Source organism: Falco naumanni, chromosome 3 (assembly GCF_017639655.2).
Source record: "Falco naumanni isolate bFalNau1 chromosome 3, bFalNau1.pat, whole genome shotgun sequence".
In the NCBI taxonomy this organism is placed as follows: domain Eukaryota; kingdom Metazoa; phylum Chordata; class Aves; order Falconiformes; family Falconidae; genus Falco; species Falco naumanni.
Window position 1 is genome coordinate 16,105,978 of NC_054056.1, and position 20,844 is coordinate 16,126,821.

General features: G+C 61.9%; 1 protein-coding gene across 9 annotated transcripts; it reads left to right on the forward strand.

Moving 5' to 3' along the window:
- The first annotated feature begins 117 nt into the window (after positions 1–117).
- On the forward strand, positions 118–18,885 carry KCNAB2 (potassium voltage-gated channel subfamily A regulatory beta subunit 2). Of its 9 annotated transcripts, XM_040588082.1 has the most exons (18): positions 1,227–1,687; positions 1,851–1,864; positions 5,603–5,721; positions 6,067–6,108; positions 13,988–14,031; positions 14,413–14,450; positions 14,649–14,728; positions 15,016–15,060; positions 15,219–15,263; positions 15,336–15,379; positions 15,495–15,581; positions 15,868–15,912; positions 16,749–16,834; positions 17,065–17,185; positions 17,329–17,423; positions 17,617–17,737; positions 17,824–17,912; positions 18,410–18,885. In XM_040588082.1, the coding sequence occupies exons 3-18, from the start codon at positions 5,645–5,647 to the stop codon at positions 18,497–18,499; spliced, it is 1,149 nt and encodes a 382-aa protein (XP_040444016.1). In that variant the 5' UTR covers positions 1,227–1,687; positions 1,851–1,864; positions 5,603–5,644; the 3' UTR covers positions 18,500–18,885. The 9 variants fall into 9 exon arrangements, with proteins under 9 accessions (XP_040444017.1, XP_040444016.1, XP_040444018.1 ...); XM_040588083.1 differs by lacking the exons at positions 1,227–1,687; positions 1,851–1,864 and adding an exon at positions 118–203; XM_040588084.1 differs by lacking the exon at positions 6,067–6,108.
- The last annotated feature ends 1,959 nt before the right edge of the window (positions 18,886–20,844 follow it).

A 20,844-nucleotide genomic window follows, 5' to 3' on the forward strand; every position in this document is an offset into this window, starting at 1 on the left:
GGCGATGGTGCCGCACCGCGGGGGGCGGTGCCTCGCCGCTAGGCCCGACGGCCGCTGCAGCCAATGGGAGCGGCGCAGGGCGCCAGGTATTTGTATGCGGCGGGAGAGGCGGACGGCTCGGCCAATCGGCGGCGTGAGGGGTGGGGCTTGCCCCCCACGAGGGCGCCGCGGCGGAGCGGCGGGGAGCGGCGGACGGCGGGCAGGTGCGGGAGCGGCCCCGGGGCTGTGGGGCGCGGCGGGGGGGGACGATGGGCACCGGGCTGGGGGCCGGGGGAGGGGTGTGATGGATGCGGGCACGGCGGCGGACAGAGCTATGGTAAGGCCGTGCCACCGCACGCCCCGCCCCGGTGGGAGAGCGGGGCCCCTCGCCCGGCGGCGGCTGTGCAGGCGCCGCGCGGGGAGCGGCGGTGACATCCCCCTGCGTTCTGCCCCGAGCCCGGCTTGGCCGTCCCGCCGCCGGTGCTGCCGGCTGAGGGCTTGTTGACGTTGCACCGGCAGATGGCAGGCGCTTAGGGCCCGGTGGCACGGCGTGCTGGCCGGCCCGCAGGCAGCAGGAGGGCCGCGCCGGTGGGCACCTCCAGCGCCTCCCCGGGCGGAGCTGCCCCGCGCTCGGCCGAGCGGAAACTCCGCTTTTCCAGGCTGTTTTCCCTGCGATGGGGACCCCCGTGCCCGCTCGGCCAGCACCGTGCCCTTGCCGTTAAGGCAGGTGTCGTGGGATGCGTTATGGTTTTGCCCTCCCGGCAAAGCACACCTTCCCGGGGCGGAAGGTGGGCAGCGTGCTGGGATGGCCCACCCGGGGATGCCGAGAGGTCCCGCCAGTGGATCGGAGCAGGCAGCATCACCGGAGCAGGCAGCGTCACCGTCAGGAGTGCACCGGGAGGCCAAGAGGAAGCGGCAGGATGCTGCTGTGGAGCTGAGCACCACTCGGATGATGGACAGGGGCTGCTTTTTCCAAATTTATAAATGACAAAGTGTTGCTGCACCCTTCTGAAACCCTGACCCCTTTTTTCTGGCGTGGCCTCTGGTTTTCCTGTTAAATCCGGCCACATTGGTGGTGTTATTGCTGCAGGTTTACAGTGCCGTGCTGCTGCCGGGGACCAGCATGCTGCAGTTACCAGGGTGTCTCTGGACCACGCACCCCAGGGTGGGTTTTTTTTCCCCAAGATGGCCAAAAAGCAAAAGCTGCTGAAGAAGGCACGATTGGGGCAAGCGGAGGAGGATGGCTGGCTTGCCAGCGGGACACATCGGCTGAGCAAACCCTGGTGCTGGGAGGTAGCCCCGCAGCATCATCTGCAAGCACCCTCATTTTATTTTTAAGAGAAACACCCAGCATGATTTAAAGGCATCCGATGATGGAAACGTCCTGCTCTGGGCTCCCCGTGACCGCTGGTTGAGCCTCCCCACGCCTGAGCCTCAGGATGGCCAGGTGGCAGACGCTCACTCATCCAAGCGAGGTGCCAGTGCTGGGCTGTGGCGCCGACACAGTTAAGGCACCGGTGGGATCGGGAAACCGGGCTGCACGCCACGACTGCACGCCACCAGCTGAGCCAAACTTGCCGAGTCAGGATGTGAGAGCGGCAGGGACAGCTCTGCAGCATCCCTGGGTGCTGCCGCATCCCGAGGTGCGGAGGGCTCACCTTCCCCTCCTCCGCCGGATGCCTTTTCCCAGGGACGGAGTGGGAATGGGGTAGGAACCATCATCCGCTGCGTTTGCCTCCGGCTGTCGCAGCTGCTCTGCACCGGCACCGGCACTGCTTCCCAAAACCTGCAGAGCCTCCAGCTCTGCTGGCAGCTGGGGTTTTATCTCTTTTTGTTTGTTTTTGTTCCTCCTGACTGCACATCTCCTTTAGAGCACCAGAGCCAGGTAGGTGCCGGTGCCGGGGTGGTCAGCACTGCCGGTGGGTCTATGGTACTGTGGCGGTGGCTCAGCCGTGCCAGCAGCCAGGGCACAGCAGGGAGCCTGTCCACCGGCTCACTGGGGAAGGTGTGTGTGTTGCCAGTGCTGCACATCGGGGACCCATGGGTGCTTGGTGGCCTGATGGGACCCAGTTACTCTCGTTCCAGTGTACATGACGGCCAAGCAGGCATAACCCCATCTGATGTGTTGCCTGTGGTTTTGGGCTGTGTCATTGACTCGGGGAACCAAGCAGTGCCGGGTGCCTGTGCTTGGGCACACACGGCGCATCGCAGGCGACCTCATGTGTCGCAGCTAAATCCCCATCGCCCGCCACCTTCGTTGTCTTAATAACCGGCTCGTAAACATGCCCAAGCCCACCAGCCATGGTCAGAGGGAGTCCGGAACGTGATGGCAGGCTGGGGGAACACTGCTCTGCAGCAGAGGCTTCCCGGGCAGAGAGAAGGGGCAGGGCTGCTGCTCTGCGGCTCCCTGCGGCGGCCGTGCTGCAGGCGGGGGGCTGGGAGCAGCCAGGGGGTGCCGAGGGCCCAGTGCCAGGCATGAGCCAAAAGGTGACGGCAGGAGGTGCCAGGTAGAAAGTCATTTGCAAGGCAGAGCAGGGCAGTGTGAGTAATTGTGCTAAAGTCATCTTTCTTGTGGCGTGTTGAGGTTGGGGGGGGGGGGCATTTGCTGAGGGTGCTGTTTGCAAACATTGTAAAAGAAAGGGGGAGGAATACGGGGACAGGCACCTGGAGCAAGGAGATGCTCGATGCTGTCTCCCCTGCATCTCTCACCTGAGCAGCTGGGAAGAATGCTGGAGTGCCCAGGGCAGGGGTCCTGCTGCTTCCCCCACCCCAGCACCTCACCCTCTGGGGCTCGGGCTCATCAGTGGGTGCAGAGGCCTTGTCCCTAATATTCTGATTAATTCCATGTGCAGTTTCGCCTCTTGCTTTGACGACAGTGTGTTTGGGAGGCTGTGGTCTGCAAACTGTCCCCCAGCGTGATCTGCCAGAGCTTTGGCTCCTGGGGGCTTCCTGGCCATAAATCCTGCCAGGGTCTCAGCGCCCAGGCTCTCATGCCCCATCGTGCCAGCCAGGGACAGGGATGGAGCCCAGTGGGAGCAGGAGCTTTCAGGGCACCCTGGCATCTGGGTCCCAGGCACATCTGCAGAAGAAAACACTTTTCTTCCCTTTCCGTGCATCACCCTGTGGAAACTCCTGCAGTTGTGGACTCATGGCTGAGTTTTGCCATGAGGAAGCTGAAGGTGCAGGAGTGGTATCAGGGAAGCACCCAAACTGCCGGTGTGGAGGGGACTGGGCTTTTGGGAGTGTCTTTGATTCGCAGGACCCAGAGGGGCGAGTTGGCCCCAGGGCCTGGGATGCTCTGGCTCCTCAGGGCACGGAGCCCTGCCCCGTGTGCCGGTGGTCCAGCAGCGCTTCCCGGCAAAGTTCCTCTGATGCTGCCGGAGATTTACCAGCCACCGCACTCGGTCCCCCGGCATTACCGCGAGGTAACGGACGAGGGCTGTCGGGTCCTGCTGAAAACTGCGGAGAGACGAGCTCCTCTCAGAGCTGAGCTCATCACCCCACAGACCCCCGGAGCCGCAGACAGAGCCGGTCCTAAACTGGGCAAGAAGTTTTAAGTCGTGGTTTGTGGCAGTGCAAGCGAGGAAGCGGCACGGCTGCCCCCACTGCAGCTGGGGGGCCAGGGGCTGGCCGGCCCTCCTGCCGGCATCCCCCCAGCTCGCCTCGGTTTCGTTATACTGCTGCTGATTAAGTGATGCCGAGAGGGTGTAAAGCGCCTTGCGGGAGCGGGCAGGACGGTGCCTGGGCAGGTGGCAGCTGCTGCTGCCGTCATTGCAGGCAGCTGCCCAACACCAGGCTGTGGGGGGCTGTGAAGGCGATGCAGGCAGCCCCCAGAAGAAGCCAGGGGGTCGCAATGGTTTGGGGGGCTCAGCAGGGACCGGCTCGGGGCACACAGTGCAATGGTGCAGGGCCAAGGGCAGCAGCTCCCTCCTGCCCTTGGAACGACAAACCCGGCTTTACGGACCCTGCCTGGCCTCCCGCGCTGGCGTGGCTGCGGCCAAAGGGAGCCGCATTTCTGCGGCGCTCAGGGGAGGGGGGAGATGGGGCTTTGCACTGGGGGCTGCAGTGGGGCCAGGAGCTGCGGTGGGCGGGCAGGTGGCTCCGCGGGGACGGGCTCGGCTGCCGCAGCCGCTGCCATTGGGCCGCGTGGGCTGCAGGGGCTGCACCGGGATGCAGGCATGCCGGGCCAGGATGCTGGAGGGTTGCAGGATGCTGGAGGGATGTGGGATGCGGGATGCAGGCACACCGTGCCAGGATGCTGGAGGGAAGCAGGATGCTGAAGGAATGTGGGGTGCAGGAGTATTGTAGGGTGCAGGCACACTGGGCTGGGATGCTGGAGGGATGCAGGATGCTGGAAGGATGCAGACACACCAGGCTGAGATGCTGGAGGGATGTGGGATGCTGGAGGGATACAGGGTGCAGGCACACCAGGCTGGGATGCTGGAGGGATACAGGATGCTGGGGGGGATGCAGGGTGCAGGCACACCGTGTCAGGATGCTGGAGATTTGCAGGGTGCAGGAGTGTTGCAGGATGCAGGCACACCGGGCTGGGATGCAGGATGCAGGATGCAGGAGAGATGCAGGCATGAGCTGCTGGGATGCATGCAGGATGCAATATGCAGGCACACCAGGCTGGGATGCTGGAGGGATGCGGGATGCAGGCATGCCGTGCCAGGACATAGGCAGGATGTGTGCCAGGACATGAGCTCGCTCTGCAAAGACCAGCTCCCGCTGTGCCCAGGACATCTGGGGAAGGAGCCTGGAGATCTCTCATTTCCCATACAGGCAAAAAAAGCAGCTCATGACCTGCAGCATGAAGATGGTATTTCACAGATGGCCTGAAGAAAGATGGGTTAAATTTAAAAATTAGCCCCGATTTTGTAGGGGAGGTGTTGTGGTTTTCTGTGATACTGGAAACTGCTGATGGTGTTGTGGGATGGGGAGCGGGAGCAGCTCCCTAGGGAGTCATGCCAGATGGCTCCTTGGAATGGAGATGAGGACGGGGAGGGTCAGGGGTGCCTGGGGTGAGCCCCCCTTTCCCTCGCAACTCCTACTCTTGCTCACGCAGTCACATGCAGGCTGTGGGAAAGGCCAGGCTGTTTTCCTTTCCTTGACTTGTCACTCACAGAGGGACCCTCCGGGGGTTGTGTTAGTGCTGGGCACCAGCAAAGCATTTCATTTCGCAGGCCCACATTTCCTCACCATTTCCTGATATGTTGCAAGACCTCCATGGCACGGGTCACTGCCTCGCTGCCGCAGCTGGGTTGCCCGGTGGCATGCCCTGCTTGCCTCCCATGGGCAGCGAGGCGGGCGGGAAAGTGGGCAGTGAGGTGAGCAGCGAGGCAAGCAGCAAGCAGCCCTGCTCTGCCCTCCCCAGAAGCCCCAGGAATTTGGGGAGAGCAACCAAGTTGGGGAGTCGGCAGCACAGGGCCAGGGTGGGATGGATTTGGGATCGGCGGTGGGTCAGGGTTGGGGGGCTGGGTCTGGCAGGGCTGCGGTGCCCTGCCTTCACTGCCCGTGCCACACACCCATCCGGCTCACCAGCTTCTGCAACAGGAAGCACCGTCATGCATGCGCCCCAGAAACCCCCATTTCTTCCTCTTTTTCTTTTCCCCTGTGGCAGGGGTGAGGCGGCGAGCGGCTCCGGGGAGCCCAGGCTGGCTCCATGTATCCCGAATCCACCACTGACTCCCCGGCGCGACTCTCGCTGAGGCAGACAGGCTCCCCAGGGATGATTTACAGGTAAGGATGCGGGTCGGTGCTGGGAGGGGGGCTTCAAACCCAGGACTTCAAACCTGGGGCTACGACACCCCAAAACCACCCTGGCAGACTTTGTGCAAAAACTTGCAGGACTGCAAAGCCCCACATGGCAGCAGCAGCAGTTTTAGGTGCTGATGCCTGTTATGGGAAGAGTGGGTATTGCCGGGGATCGTGCCGGTGCCCGCTGCGTGGTGTCCCCCTGCCATGTGACACGGGGTGGACACCACCAACCCTTGCCACGGCTGCTGGCTCTGCTGCTCGGTCCCGCTCCACCTTTCTAACGGGGTTTGTGGCATCTTTCTTCTTTCTTCCCTTTGCTGTCGGAAGCGCGAGGTATGGGAGCCCCAAGCGCCAGCTCCAGTTCTACAGGTAACCCAGTTCTTCCCCCTCCCCAAAATCCTCCCCCGACAAGCGGATGCGGCTGAAGCCCCGGCAACCCCTGCCCGTGTCCGTGGTGCTGCCGGTGCTGATGCTGCTGGCACAGCCCTGCCCACGGTGCAGGGGACCATCCGTGTGGGACGGGCATTGCCGGCGCGGCATCCCGTCTTCACCTGCTCATGGGTTTGGCAGAGCGGCGTGGGGACCCTGGTGTGTGGCTGGGTGGGTGGGGGCCATCCTTGCCAGGCTCCCCAAGGAGCAGAACGTGGCCAGAGGGCTACTGAGGGACAGCCACCGTGGGGGTGCAGGGCTTGGCTTGGCTCGGGGGGAGCATCCCGTGCTGATGCTGTGCCTGGAAGAGCCTTCTGGGTTTTCCCAAGGGCAGCTCCAGGAACCTGGCCAGCCGCTTCACTGCTCCTTCCATTAAGAGAAGCGTCTTTAAGTGGTACAGAAGGCAACACTTCCCCCTGTGCCCCAGCTTTTACCGTCTGAAGTGAAGGCAGCACTTTTTCCTGCACTCTGTGCCAGTGGCTGCTTTGGTGCTCATGGGGCCACAGCAGCCCAGCAGCGCTGGACCAGGTCCGGCCTGGCTGCAATGGGCTGGGGGCTGGGGGGCTGCCCCCCAAGGGAGCCATGGCCTCCCCATGCATGGCGGGAGGAGGAGAGGCTGGCTGGCACCAGGCTGGCTCGGCGGCACTGCGAGCTCGCCTGTCCCAGCAATGTGCTACGACCGACACTGCCGAGCCTGAGCCACTGGTGGGTTTTGGCTGCCAAACTGGCCAGGCACAGCCACACACCTGAACCGCTGGACACATCTGGTGCAAAAGGCTCCCGAGGCTGATGGGCAGGAGCCAGCTTGCCTGTAGGCTGCCTGTAGGCAGCTGCCACCAGTGTCTTGTCACCCAGCCCCGTTCCAGGGCTCCTGCCTGGAGGAGTCCGTGTTTCGGTCCTGCTACAGCCCAGCTGCTGTGGGGATGGCAGGAGGGCTGCGTGCGCCGCAGGGGTCCGGCTCGGCTCCCTGACTGCCCCCAGCTGACCCCACATGCCGGTGGCGTGGGACCTGTCACAGCAGGGCGAGGGTGGGCTGTGCTGCGGGCAGAGGCAGCGATGCCAGCGTTGATAAAGCAGCGGCACATCCCTGGGCTTTTAGCAAAGCGGGCATGAATAATTTAGCTCCCTTTCACAAGGAAGAAAATCCCCTAATAGGGCTAATGGAGTGTGGTGAGAAAGCTGGGCTCTGGGGGGGCCCGTCGCAGCTGCCAATTGCTTTGGACGCCAAGCGCTGACACTCCCCTAATGCAAAAAATCAGTGGCCGTGCGTCTTTTATAGCTGCCCCGGGGCAGCCTGGCTGCCCAGAGCTTTGCTGTTGATGAGCAGCATCCCCAGCGTGCGGGTGAGTCGGGGCCGGCGGCGCGGGCGCAAGCTGGGATGGGCATAGCTGGCTGCGGGCAGCAGGGAAGGGGTTCTGCAGGGGGTGGCTCAGGATTTGGTGGCTTGGGGAGCTTTTTGTTTGGGGTCTTTTTTGGTTTTAAGCAGGCTGTTGGTTGCCAACAAGTTCCCAGCTGGGCAAGCTAGGCTGGACAGACGCCTTTCCAAGCAGCTAACCTGTGCACCCAGCTGTCACCCATTTGTTGTGCCCTGCCGTGCACTAGCGGCCCCGTTATCCCGCAGAGCCTGTGTCCCCATTGCTGCTCCTGCCCCACAAAACAGCCTCTCCTGCTTGGGCATGGCGCTGCTTGGGCTTCGGCAGCTCCTGCAGCCCCCACTGCTTCTTCTCCCTCAGGCAGCGTCCGGATTTCTGCTAACGAAGGGCCCATGGGTGAACCCGCTGCCTCCGCGCTCTCTCCGCTGCCCCGTAACATTACGCAGCCGAAAATCAGAGAGGTGTCGAAGTGAGGTGGCCCGTGGGCTCCTGCCCCGTTCCTTGAAGCAGCCCAGCCCAAACCCCCCGCAGCCCCGCTTGCTGCAGCCATCTCACTGCAGCGCGGTGAAGCTGTAGAGCAGCCGTGCAGCCAGCTCAGGCTGTTCCCGGCAGCTGTAGCGCGAGGGGGTCCTGCCAGGGACATGGGGGTCCTGCCGGGACCAGGTGCTGTGCCCATGCCCATCAGGAGCCATTGGTGCTGCCCTAATTAAACCCACCAGCCATGGAGAAGGTCTGGAGCTGGCTCTGGACTCGAGGCACGGCAGGGAGAGGAGGCTGGTGGCCAGGGTTCAGTTTGGCTTTGCCGCAGGAGAGGAGTCCCCTGTCCACATCTCCCCGTGTCCCCAAGCCCTTGCTGCCCAGCCAGAGGAGCATGGGAGGGTCTCCGGCAGCAGCTGGTGCTCTGTATTTTCTGGGTTTTCTGCTTTTTTTCTTGAGGTCACACCTCAGCGGGATAGTGCGCTTTGCTCTCTGCTCCTGCTGCTGTAAATTTGAGCTTTGCAGGGAAAGAAGAAACCACCAGTGGGAGCCGGGCTGGAGCCTGGTGCCGGTGTGGTGACTCCCAGCGGCTGCTTCAGCGCCAGCGCCGCGGTTTTGGCCCCGCTCCTCACTCCTTGCAGACACTTAGTGTGAGGGACGCTGCAGAGAGTGGCAGGGGTATCGGTGCCAGTGCCACCACTGGCAAGATCCCAGCCGTGGAGGTGGTGAGCACCACCGGCGCGAGGAGCCCGCTCTGCGGCAGGCTGTTTTCGGCAGCCCGCGCTGACTGGGAGGTCACTGCCGCACCTGTGGGGGCTGTGGGGAAGGTGTTGCCTGGTGGCACTGGTTGCAGCAGCCTGCCATGGGCATGGCAGCCACCAGCGAGCACCCAGTGCCTACAGCCCCTCTGCGGATGCCCACCCTCCCCAGGGAGCCCCACAAGGACACATTTCTCACCCTGGACTCTCCTGCTGGCACACAGTGCCGGCTTTCACCGGTGGCACTTGTGCCACCACTCGCCCCACCTCAGCCAGCTCCTGGCCCCAGCGCATCCCTTGGGAGGATGCAAACCAGTGTCAACCCAGCTGGTGTGAACTGGGACAGCAGCTCACAGGGCTCAGGGTGGCCGTGGCTGCACCCCCTGCTGCGCTGCCACCCATTGCCACCAGCCATAGACAGTGCCACGGCCCTTCCCTGCCACACTGCCGCCTTCTCCCTTCCTTTGCGCTTTGGCTCCCCTGCCAAGGCTTTGCTCTGCTGAAGCAACTGGCTTTGCCAGGGTCCCTGCTCTCCCCTCCCCGTCCTTGCAAGGGTGGGTGCCACCACTCCAGCATCACAGCATGGGCAGGGCTCTGCCCTGAGCAGCGATGGAGCCTGGCATTGCAGCGGGATGCTTTCCCAGCTCTCTCCATAGCATCCCTGAGCGGTCAGCGGCAGGGCCGGCCTGCAGAGCCCACGCTGGGGTGGCGGGATGCTCTCCATGACGTACAGCGAGAGCCTGCGCAGCGTGGCCAGCCGGCACCCTCCCGAGTGGGGGCTGCCACCGGCCCCCCGGCCGGCGGATGGGCTGGAGCTGCGGCGGCTGCGGGATGTGCGGGTGGCAGCACGGGCAAAGACGCTGGAGGAGTTCCTGCGGATGCACGGGCTCTCCCTGGCCGACAGCACCGCCCGCACCACTGGCATGAAGTACAGGTAAGGCGGTGCCGGTGCCTGCCAGGGCAGCGAAAGTGGCGAGGGCTGAGCGCACCCGGCTCAAGATGCGGGGATGGAACAGGGGATGCTGCTTAGCGCTGGTTTTACACCTCACTGGGGAAAAATCCGGCTTTCACTGATTTCCCTGTGCTGTGCCGAGGTTGGGAGGAGCAGGTGTCATTGGCACGATAGGCAATCTGGCACAGCGTGCACAGGCGAGGCTGCAGCAGGTCAGCACCGTCACCTCTTGCTTGCTCGATGATCTTTGAGCTTCTCACTTGGTGTTCCCTTTTGCTGTTGAGAAGTTTGCAAGTGCAAACACACTCCGTGCTTCTAGAGCTCGGGCGGGTAGAGCAAATGGCTGCGGAAACGCTTTATCCCTTTGATGAGCATTTGTGGCAGTGCTGGTGCTCCATTAATTTTGTATGTGGGCCCTGGGCGTGGTGCAAGGTGTATCAGGGTTTCAGTTGACTTCTGTCCTTCTCGTTACGGGCTGGTGCAAGGAGGATGTGCCGGGCAGCTGGAGAGTTGGATGCGACTGCTCTGAGGGCATGTGGCTGTTGTGCCCAGACAATCCCTTGCTGCTCTCCCCCAGCGTGGCAGGTGGGGTGTGGGGCTGGACACCCCCAGTAACCTGGTTCAGGCTTGGGCTGGGGACAGCGGCTGTTCCCCCTTGAGAAAATGCAGGGGTGTCCCTTGCCCCCCTTCTGCTGCGGTGAAGCCACCGGGAGCGGCAGCTCTGCCGGCTCCTGCCGTGCCACGCTGCAGGTCAGGTTCCCCTCCACTCACAATGACAGTGGTAACATTTACACAGCAGCGAGAGCCCATCTAATATTCATGGGGTGGTTATTTATTGATGGGGAGAGGCTGGCACAGGCACCCCTGAAGGTGATCCTTTGAGCATGTGTCCGCTGCCCCCAAAATCTCTGGGGTTTCTCCTCCTCCAGGGAGCTGCTGATTGCTGCCAGGTCCCTCCTGCGCCGGCGCTGGTGGGATTACCCAGCTAAGGAGCTTTGTGGCACAGGGAAGCAGAGGAGATTACAATATTTCTCATTAGGTCGGGGCCAAATGTCCATAATTTCCCCCACAAGCCCCAGGGGGCATGCCAGGGGCCAGCAGCTGGGACACGGCCCCAGCCACAAAACGTTGCTGTAGCACAGCCAGCTTGCATCCCCCCTTCATCAGGAGATGCTGGGCTGGGTTTTGCCTAAATCCGCTTAGCTTGCGCTGGGTGAAATTTGGGGGGTGTGCTGCTGGGGCCATGGCCCTGAGGGGGCAACCAGCCCAACTTCAGCAAACCACTGGCCCCTGCCCCGGTGGCATGGCCACCGCCGGCGCTCTCGCCCCGGAATCGTGTTAGTTGGTGATAGGCAAACGTTCCTGCCGGCAGGTGTTGTTTGGGGTTTGCATCCGCCTGGGAGGAGGGATGCTGTGCCACCGTGGCGCAGCCAAAGGGAGACGAGCGGCCCCTTCACCCCCAGGACCCCAGCCCCCCACTGCACCCCATACGAGGGCTGGGCTGGAAGCATTGCCCGCAGGGGCTGCTCGGTGGGGCACCAGTGTCCTGCCGTGCCGCGGCCTCTTGGGGGGCACCCGCAGCGATGCTCCCCATCCTGCCCTCCCACCTGCCCGGGTGCCGCTTGCTCGTTTCCTGAGCTCATCAAATATTGAGGGCAGGAGGGCTGCCGGGAGCCGGCTCGGTGCCCGCAGCCCCCCGCCGTCACGTTGGCGGAGCGACGGGAGGAGCTCCCCGCCTCGCTCCTCGCTCGGGGCGCCGGCTAAATTTAGGCAGCTGGCGCGGCTGCCCGCCGGAGCAGCATGCAGGTCTCCTTTGTGTGCTCCGAGCACAGCATCAAGAGCCGGAGCGCGGAGGATCGGCTAAACCGGCAGAATGCTGGCAGCCCCAGTCTCGGCACCCGTGGCAAGTTCCGAGCAGTGGCCATGGTGGCCCGCAGCCTGGGGCAGCTCTCGGTGCAGAACGCCCCCTCCTCCAGCGAGTCCAGCGTCAAGCAGCCGGGGATGAAATACCGGTAGGAGATGGGCGCGCTGCTCAGGCAGGCAGGTTTGCTGCCTGTCCAGTTGCTTTCTCTGTTCCTCACCGACATCGGGGGGGCAGGGGGGAGCGGGGAGGTTCTGGGGGGGCTAGGTGTGCTGTGCTCCCCTAACCCCCAGCTTGCGTCCTGCTCCGGTAGGTTTCTCAGTGCTAAAAGTGCCGACCAGGTGCCTCCGTCGCCTTCCTCACTGTTTGCTCCTGTCCCCTCTTGGGGTGGCTTTGATCCAGCCTCGTGTAAAACCAGCGGGATGGGGGGGGGGGTGGTGAAGAGACTAAAATTTAGGCTAGGACTAGGAGCACCCCCAGTCCCTGCCAAGTCAGGCAGGCTGCCGAGCCCGGGGGGTCTGAGAGTCATGGCACACGTTAATCCACGGGCTGCCATGGCATCGCTACAGCGCTGCCGGAGACTTGCTGCCCTGCGAAGCGTGCACAGAGCTGTAAGCCTGGATTCAGACCTCAGCTGCCCGCGGTGGGTCTGGAAATGAAGGGTGGCATGTGCATATTGTGCCCCCCCGCAGCCAGCACCCACTGGGTTAATGCACTCCCCATCCCTGGCACTGGAGCAGAGCACTGGGGGCTTCCCCCTCTGAGATGAGCGTGCAGCCGGGCATGGGGCTGAGGGCTCCCCCCGGATGAGCAAGCACGCACACCACGGTCCAGCTGACAGCCACTGCGTGCCCCCGTCACAGCCCAGATGTGACCAGCGTTAGGCACAAAGCGCCGCAGGCCAGTGGAGCACTGGGGTGAGACCAGCTGTCACCCACCATCATTGTCCAAATCAGCCGTCCCCTCGCCCAGGCTCTGGGGAGGGGTCTGGGGCTGCTCCGTCCAGCTCTTGAACACCAAACCCTTGCGGCAGCAGTGCTGGGGCCATGTGTGGTGACATCCTCCGGGTTCAGTGCCAGTCACGTCCCCATCCAGAGCAGGGGATGTGGGGCATCCCCCATCCAGGCAGTGGGTGGCCAGCTCAGGGGGGTCCCCGCCGGCAGCTGCAGTGGGGACAGTGGCATGGGGGGATGCTCCGTGCAAACAGATGGGATAGGGCAGCCATGGTGCAGTGCGGGGCGATGCTTGGCCTTCGCCGGTATCTGCCAGCATCGCCATTGGGCAGCTGGTCAACACACTTTCAGGGAGGAAAGCCAGGAGCGGTGATGGGCTGCCAGTGCCCACCCACCCAGGAGGACCCTGGTGATGCCTCCGTGGCCTGGAATGGCTGGGATGTGGCCGATGCCATCCCCCCACCGTCACGACCCCCCATCACAGGGGCTTGAGCCGTGGCCATGGCCTCTCTGTGCTGCGAAACGCTCTAAAAATAACACAGGGTTGAGGGGGGAGCGCCTGCGACTCCAGATGTTGGGCAATAATGCGGTGGTGCGGAAGGAAGATGCCCCGACTCGGGTCAGGCCACGATTCACAGCCGCCGCTATCGGACCGTGGCTGCTCGCTGCCCGCTCGCCGTGCCCGTGTCGCCGTGCCCGTGTTGGCGATGCCGCGGTGGCGATGCCTCCCGTTGCTATGCGACACCCGCGCGGGCGAGCTGCCGCGGCTCACCTACACTTTGTTTATTTTAACGCTCATTTCTTGAGCTTTTGTCATTTTTAACAAGAAACTGGCTCTCCATCACTGTGGCGAAGGCGTCTGCCAGCCCGGCCCCCTTCCCTAAAGCTGTTCTCCAGCTCCTTATGCTGCCTAAATTTTCAGGGGTGCTCCATTTCTCCGGGACACTGCTCCACTCCCAAGCACCCTCTCCCCATGCCAGCCCTGGGCTGTGCCGCAGAGAATGGGCACAGCTCATGCCACGTGTGGGATGCTCCAGGCCTGACTGCCAGCATGCCATCTGCCCCTGCTCCTGCCTCGTTCCCCCGTGCCAGCAGCACTGCCGGGGATGCCGGATACCCCAGCCTCATTACGGGGAGCCACTTTAACGAGGTCACAGCCCACTGCTGCTCTGGATTACCCTGCCGGGCACGGCAATTATTTTGTGTGCGGGAAAACAGCGTCACTGTGACAGTGCCGGCAAGCTGCAGCGTGCCTGGCCTGGGATGGCTTTTTAACCAGTTGTTGGGGGACCCTCACTGCAGGACCACCCCGGGCAGGGATGGGGACCAGGGACCGCCATCATGCCTCCCAGCCCATGCGGACGGTGCGCTTGGTGGCACGCGGGTGCATGAGATGGCGTTTTGGGGCTTTCTGGTGGCTTTCCTAATAGGTGTCTGTCTTCCAGGAACCTCGGGAAGTCTGGGCTGCGCGTGTCCTGCCTGGGCCTGGGTAAGTGCCAGGGTTTGCCGCAGCCCCTTGGCATCCCCCTATCCCGCAGTCGCTGCTGGCCCTCCCTGGCGAGAGCAGCGCTCGCCTGCTCCAGTGATGCTTTGTGAAGGGAAGGAAAGGGTTGTGCTCTGGCCTGGCGGCGGTTTTGAGATGCAGCCCAGAAGTTGTCAAATTATTTTCTCTTTTTCTCCTCTGACATGAATAGAAAGCGACCAGGCTGTGCTGGGAGCACCATGACGCATGCAGTGGGGCCAACTGTGGGCACTGCATGCCGGGGGAGCTGGGGTGGGGGGCCAGGGACTGGGGGCAGTGGCGTTCGATGTTCGCCATGCTCGCTGTGCTCACTGCATTCACCGTGCCTGCACCCTTTCTCCTCCGCAGGGACGTGGGTGACTTTTGGAGGGCAAATCACAGATGAGGTAAGGACTGCGCCCCCTCGCCCCATCCCTCCCCAGCCGTTCCCAAGCAAAACAGGGAACAGGTTGGGCCAGCAGAGCCACAGGCACTGGTCTCAGTGCATGCGGTGTGCCGGCACTCACCAGGGCTCCTGAGCGCACACCTCTGCGCTCCAGCCCTTGGCCAACCCTCTGCCAACCCTCCCCGCTCTCCTCTCGCAGATGGCGGAGCAGCTGATGACTTTAGCCTACGACAACGGCATTAATCTCTTTGACACAGCAGAAGTCTACGCTGCCGGCAAGTAGGTACCCCGCTTCGGCAAGGGCACAAGGGGCCTCACCCTGCGCCCCAGCCTCCAGCACGTCTCAGCTGCAGCGGCGTGGGGTCTCCTGGCTTTGCCAGCTGAAAGCGGCTGCCAGGCTGGGTCTGCGAGCGCTTGCTCGGCGCAGGTGATGGCTTGGGCAGTCCCATGCTGCCCATGGCCATCGGTGGCGCAGCGTGGCGAGCAGTGGCTGCTCCCGGGCCACGGTGGCCCGGAGGCATCGCAGCAGCCAGGGCAGCAGCAGCTGATGTCCCCTTCCCTTGTAGGGCTGAAGTGGTGCTGGGGAACATCATCAAGAAGAAAGGGTGGAGGTAAGCTTGACTTCATTCCTGTGCGGCAAAGCCGTCATTGCCGTGGCGATGGGCTGGGGAAAGGTGGCAGGGCAGCCCATGGCATCAATGCATGCGGGCAGGGAGCAGGCAGGGCTTTGTGGGTGCTGCCCCCAGTGACTCACTCTTTCTCCCCACAGACGGTCCAGCCTGGTCATCACCACCAAAATCTTCTGGGGAGGAAAGTAGGTAGCGTGCCCACCCTGCGGCAGAGCAGCCGGAGCGTGCCAGGCTCTCACTCACCTTTCCTTTTCCAGGGCTGAGACAGAGAGGGGCTTGTCCAGAAAACACATCATAGAAGGTAGGGATGCTCGCTGGGCGCTGCCGGCCTCGGCGCCAGGCTGTGCCCACACCGGCTGCCTCGCCAGCTGGCGGCACAGGGCCCGGCGTGCCTGACGGTCCCGTGGCTGCGGCAGGTCTGAAGGCATCGCTGGAGCGGCTGCAGCTGGAGTACGTGGACGTGGTGTTTGCCAACCGGCCTGACCCCAACACGCCGATGGAAGGTGGGTGCCATCCACGGTGCCACGCTCCTCCCCGCTGCCTTTCATCGCTGTCGCGGTTGGTTTGCGCCAGGCTTTTATTTCAAGGGCATCTTCCCTTCCCGAGCAGAAACCGCTCCTCTGCCGCCTCGGTCAGCCCGTGCCACGGTTAAGGCTCTGCCACCCCAGCCCGGTGCCAGGACCCGCCTCGGGCTGCGGCGGGGGCGGGTTGGTGGCGCGGCAGCAGGTCGCTGCCCCCGTCCCGGCAGCGGCCGACTCCACTCTCTCTAAATCTCTCTTTTATCACCAGGGGTCCCATTTAGTTCCTCCAAGTCCAGGACTTTCATCGTAGAAGGTACTCCCTGCCCGCACTCTGCCCGCCGGCCGCTGCCTGTGTCCCAGCGGCATTTCCTGGGGCAGAACCCCCACTCCTTTGTGATTCCCATCCCCATCCCCCCCGCCCCAAGCAAACCCTGCCATAAAATGCACAGACAGCAGCAGCTCACCACTACCAGCCCCATCTTGCAGTTAGAAGGGAAAAAAGCAACGAGGCTCCCCAGCCTGCCCAGGGTCCTTGTCACGGGGCACCCTTTGCAGCCATGCCGGGGACCGCGGCAGGGTCCCTCCTCGCCGGGGTGGCTGCGAGCATGCCGGGGTGCGTACTCTGGTGCCGGCCAGGCAAACCTCGCGCCCCTCGCTCTCCCCGCTGCCCGCCTTTGGCTGCAGGAGCGTGCCTTGGCTTGGCCCCAGCCTGCATGGCTCAGGGCCGGCTCCCCCCAGAGACCCCCACGCCCCTGCACGGGATCCGGGCTTCTCTCCTTCTCCTGGGTCTTGGTGCGTGGGTGATGCTTCAGGTCCCTCCCCTGGCAGCGGTGCCAAGCGTGATGCTGGTGCTGGTACCCTGTGGGGCATGGGACCGGTGCCAGGACCCCCGGGCAGCTCTCCATGCTGGGAGAGTCCTGGCATCACCAGCGGCACGTCAGGGTCGGCCGTGGTCCCTGGCAAATCCTGAGCATCTGCTCCCTCGGTCCCCATCCTGCTCCTCTGAAAGCATCCTCCAGACACAACCCAGCTCCCGCCTCGGTGTTGGGGAGCGGGATGCTCGTCAGCTGTCGGTGCGGCGTGAGCCCCCTTCTGCCAGCACAGCACCCTGCTAACGCCCGCCTGCCGCTCTCCCCTTCCCTCCGGCAGAGACGGTGCGAGCCATGACCCACGTCATCAACCAGGGGATGGCCATGTACTGGGGAACCTCGCGCTGGAGCTCCATGGAGATCATGGTAGGGGGCCCAGGGGGCCAGAGGCGGCTGTGGTGGAGCAGCCCCAGTGCCGCTGGTGACACTAATTTAATTAGACAGCAGCTCTCAGGAGCCAAGCGCTTGCAGATGCACTTGAGCCTTCATTATTTTTTGGGGTGGCTGCTCAGGGCTCAGCTGGGGGCATCAGGGTGGGGGTCAGCGGGGGGTTCAGCAGGGGCAGTGGGGCACTGAGAGTCCCGGCTCTTTGGCAGGAGGCATACTCGGTGGCCCGGCAGTTCAACCTCATCCCACCGATCTGCGAGCAGGCCGAGTACCACATGTTCCAGCGGGAGAAGGTAGAGGTGCAGCTCCCTGAGCTCTTCCACAAGATAGGTACGGCAGCAGGGGTCCTGCTGCAGCCCCCCCAAAGTATGGTGCCCACCAGAGCCTGGCAGGGCATGGCGCAGCCCCTGTGCCGCTGTCCCCGGGGGAGCTGTGGGCTGGCAGTGTCACCCCCTGCTCTGCTCCGTCCCCAGGTGTTGGAGCCATGACCTGGTCCCCACTGGCTTGCGGCATTGTCTCAGGGAAGTACGACGGGGGGATCCCCCCCTACTCACGCGCCTCACTGAAGGTGAGCCTGGCTGGAGCCGGGGCGGGGGGCACAACGGGATGGGCAGAGTGGGGGGCACAGGGCCAGGGGTATCAAAAGGTCCCCGTGGGAGCAGGAGGTCCAGCAGCCACAGCCCAGGGGGTTTGGGGATGCCTTGCCTGTGCAAGGTCCTGGTACACCTCAGTTCCACCGTGACGGCCCCTCCTGCCCCCAGGGATACCAGTGGCTGAAGGACAAGATCCTGAGTGAGGAGGGCCGGCGGCAGCAGGCAAAGCTGAAGGAGCTGCAGGCCATCGCCGAGCGCCTGGGCTGCACCCTGCCCCAGCTCGCCATCGGTAAGGGGCTGGGGATGCAGGGAGGGCCGGGGGGACGCCAGGGGTGGCCAGGCCATGCTCAGGCTCTGCTCTCCCTCCTGCCCCAGCCTGGTGCCTGCGCAACGAGGGCGTCAGCTCTGTCTTGCTGGGTGCTTCCAACGCCGACCAGCTGATGGAGAACATTGGAGCAATACAGGTCAGTACTCCCTGCCTCACTGGCATGCCGGCAGCATGTGCCAGGGGAGGCTTTACTGCGGGGAAGTGAGCAGACCCCGCTCGTGGGGCTTTAACGGGGCAGCACGTGCCTGTGCATGCATTGCTGCAGCAGTGCTGCAATGCATGTTCCTGCAACATGTGCTCCTGCAACGCCCAGCGCTGCAGTGCTCACTGCTGCAATGCACCAGGTGGGAGAAGGAGATTCCAAACCTGGCTCCAAACAAAAATTAGGGGCTTTGCTTGATCTGAAACCGAGCAGCAGAGACGAGGCTTCACTGGGCTGAGAAGGCAGGGGATGAGCCTGACCCAGGTTTTCCGTAACTGGGTTACTCAGCCGGCAAGCTGGGGCTCATAGCATCAAGGTGGCGGGGTGGAGGCGGTGAGCGCAGCATGGCTGCGTGGTGCCGGCGGCTGCATCCTCCCACATGCACCAGTAGCATGATCCCAACTCCCAGCAGCGGCCCCCGTCCCCCACAGGTCCTTCCGAAGCTGTCGTCTTCCATCATCCACGAGATCGATAGCATCCTGGGCAACAAACCCTACAGCAAAAAGGACTACAGATCCTAAACGCGCACCCAAGTGCGCTGCCCGCCGCGCAGCCCTCGCCGCCCGTTCGCTTGCTTACGCTTTGTTGGAGCAAAGTGGAGAGTGTGGTTTGCACCACGAGCGCCGCGAGCCAGTGCTCCCACCCGTGCTGCCCTGGACCATCGTACCACTTCCACCCGGCGTGGCTCTGGAGCACAGGGATGGCCGCTGGCGGGGAGCGCATGGGGGCAAGCCCCGAGCTGCCCGGCCACCCTGCCCGCAGCCCAAGTTGCCGCGGGTGCCACCGGCGCGGCACGGGACCCGTTGCATGCGTCGCTCCCGCCCCCCGTGTTACTGGAGGTGGTGGGCGCGGGGGTGCGAGCGGGTGCTGTACGCCCACGAGGTCAACAACACGAAGCTGTTCCCCAGCCTGTGCCCCGGCCCCTCGCCTCTGCCCTGCCTGCGTCGCGGCCGCGCCAGCACCACCAACCTGGCACCGGCCCTGTGGGGGCTGCAGTCCCATGGGAGTACCCGCTCCAGGGCAGGGGGGGCACGGGCTCCACCTCCCAGGGCGGGATGGGGGGAGGATGGGGGGTACCCCTGCAGCAGGGCACTCGCCCATGGCCACAGCTGAGGGAGCCATGGTCTGGGACAAGCACGGGGCTGGGGTCTGCTGGGGGGAGGGGATGGCAGGGGGGAGGGGTGCAGGCAGGTTCGTGAGCATGTGTGTGCACGGACCCACACATAGGGATGGGCACCTCTCTGTACGTGTCATGCAGCTGTGAGCGGACCCGTAAGCAGCTGTGTAGGTGTAACGCTGTCTACGAGTAAGTACCTCCAGCTAGCTTTACATCGAGGTGCGTCGGTGTGGGCACAAGCAGAGACGTGCATATATACATACACACGTACATCTACAGGTGCGTATATAGATGTAGATCTATCTTTACCTATATCCCTATAGCTATACCAGTCCTTATACAGAAACCAATACCTATTTAGAGATGTATGTAGATATATATATGCACACATCTATGAAAATTACATATATATGTATACAAGCACACAAATATAAATGTGTATTTGTGTGTACAGACATATATAGCTATATGTATATATCTGTAGATGTATAGATGTGTACATATCTGTGTGACTATATTGATCTAGCTAGCTACATATTTGTATGGATATATATGCACACATCTATGAAAATTACAAATAGATATGTACATAAATGTGTGTTTATATAGATATACGTGCAGATATATCAATACCTAGCTATATAACTATATACTCATACCTATATATAAACATGCCTATATATACACATATACATATTTGTAGTTTAGATATAGCTATAGATCTCTGTGCAGAAGCACACGTCTTTGCCAATACCTATATATATGTATCCTCATATACACACACACACCACACACAAATAAAAATTACAAATATGTGTACAAAACTGTAGCTCTACACGCAGACATATAGATGTGTGTGAGTTTACCCACTCTATACGTAGCTATCCCTATAACCCCACCTGAAACATGCTTGTGTGTGCACGTGCGTGGGTGTAGCATTATGGGGGGTACGTGTGCACATGGACACACACACACACCTCTAAGTAGGTTGATTTATCTGTATCTAAACCTACATACCTTTATCTATATATGTATACCTGCTGTAGAACTACATGGATGTTTGTATGCATATATAAACATAACACATACTCATATATATATAATTACAAATATATGTGTATGTATCTGTAGACACATGTGCACTATATATATGTAGCTATATCTATACATCTTTATCTATACATCTATGTATAAATATATAGATTACAAATATGTGTCTGTGTATACATTCACACAGATCTATATACCTATACAGAGATACAGATATGTAATATATAGATATATCTACACATCTATGTGTGTATATATACACATAGGTAAACTATAAATACATATATACATGTACACAGATACATAGATGCGTATATACACCTATGCAGATACAGACCTATACATCCATACAATTATCACTCTATGTATATCTACATGTATGTGTATCCATATAGATCTATGCACCTCTATATATCTGCAGAGGTACTTACATTCATACGTATTGAGATAATTGCACATATATGTATGTGTATGTGCACCCACCCCCCTCCCCCCATTCATGCGTGCCCACATGTGCAGGAAGCACGTGTGGGAGTGGGGGCTGCTGGGCTGGGGAGGGGGCAGCTCCGCTGCCGCCCAGCCAGGGACCCTGTGTCCACGTGTGCACACGTGTGTGTGCAGGATGATGGCGGGGGGCCGTGAGTGCAGCTGGGCCCCCCGGTTGCCACCAACGCCGCTGCCGTCCTCACCCCGCCAGGC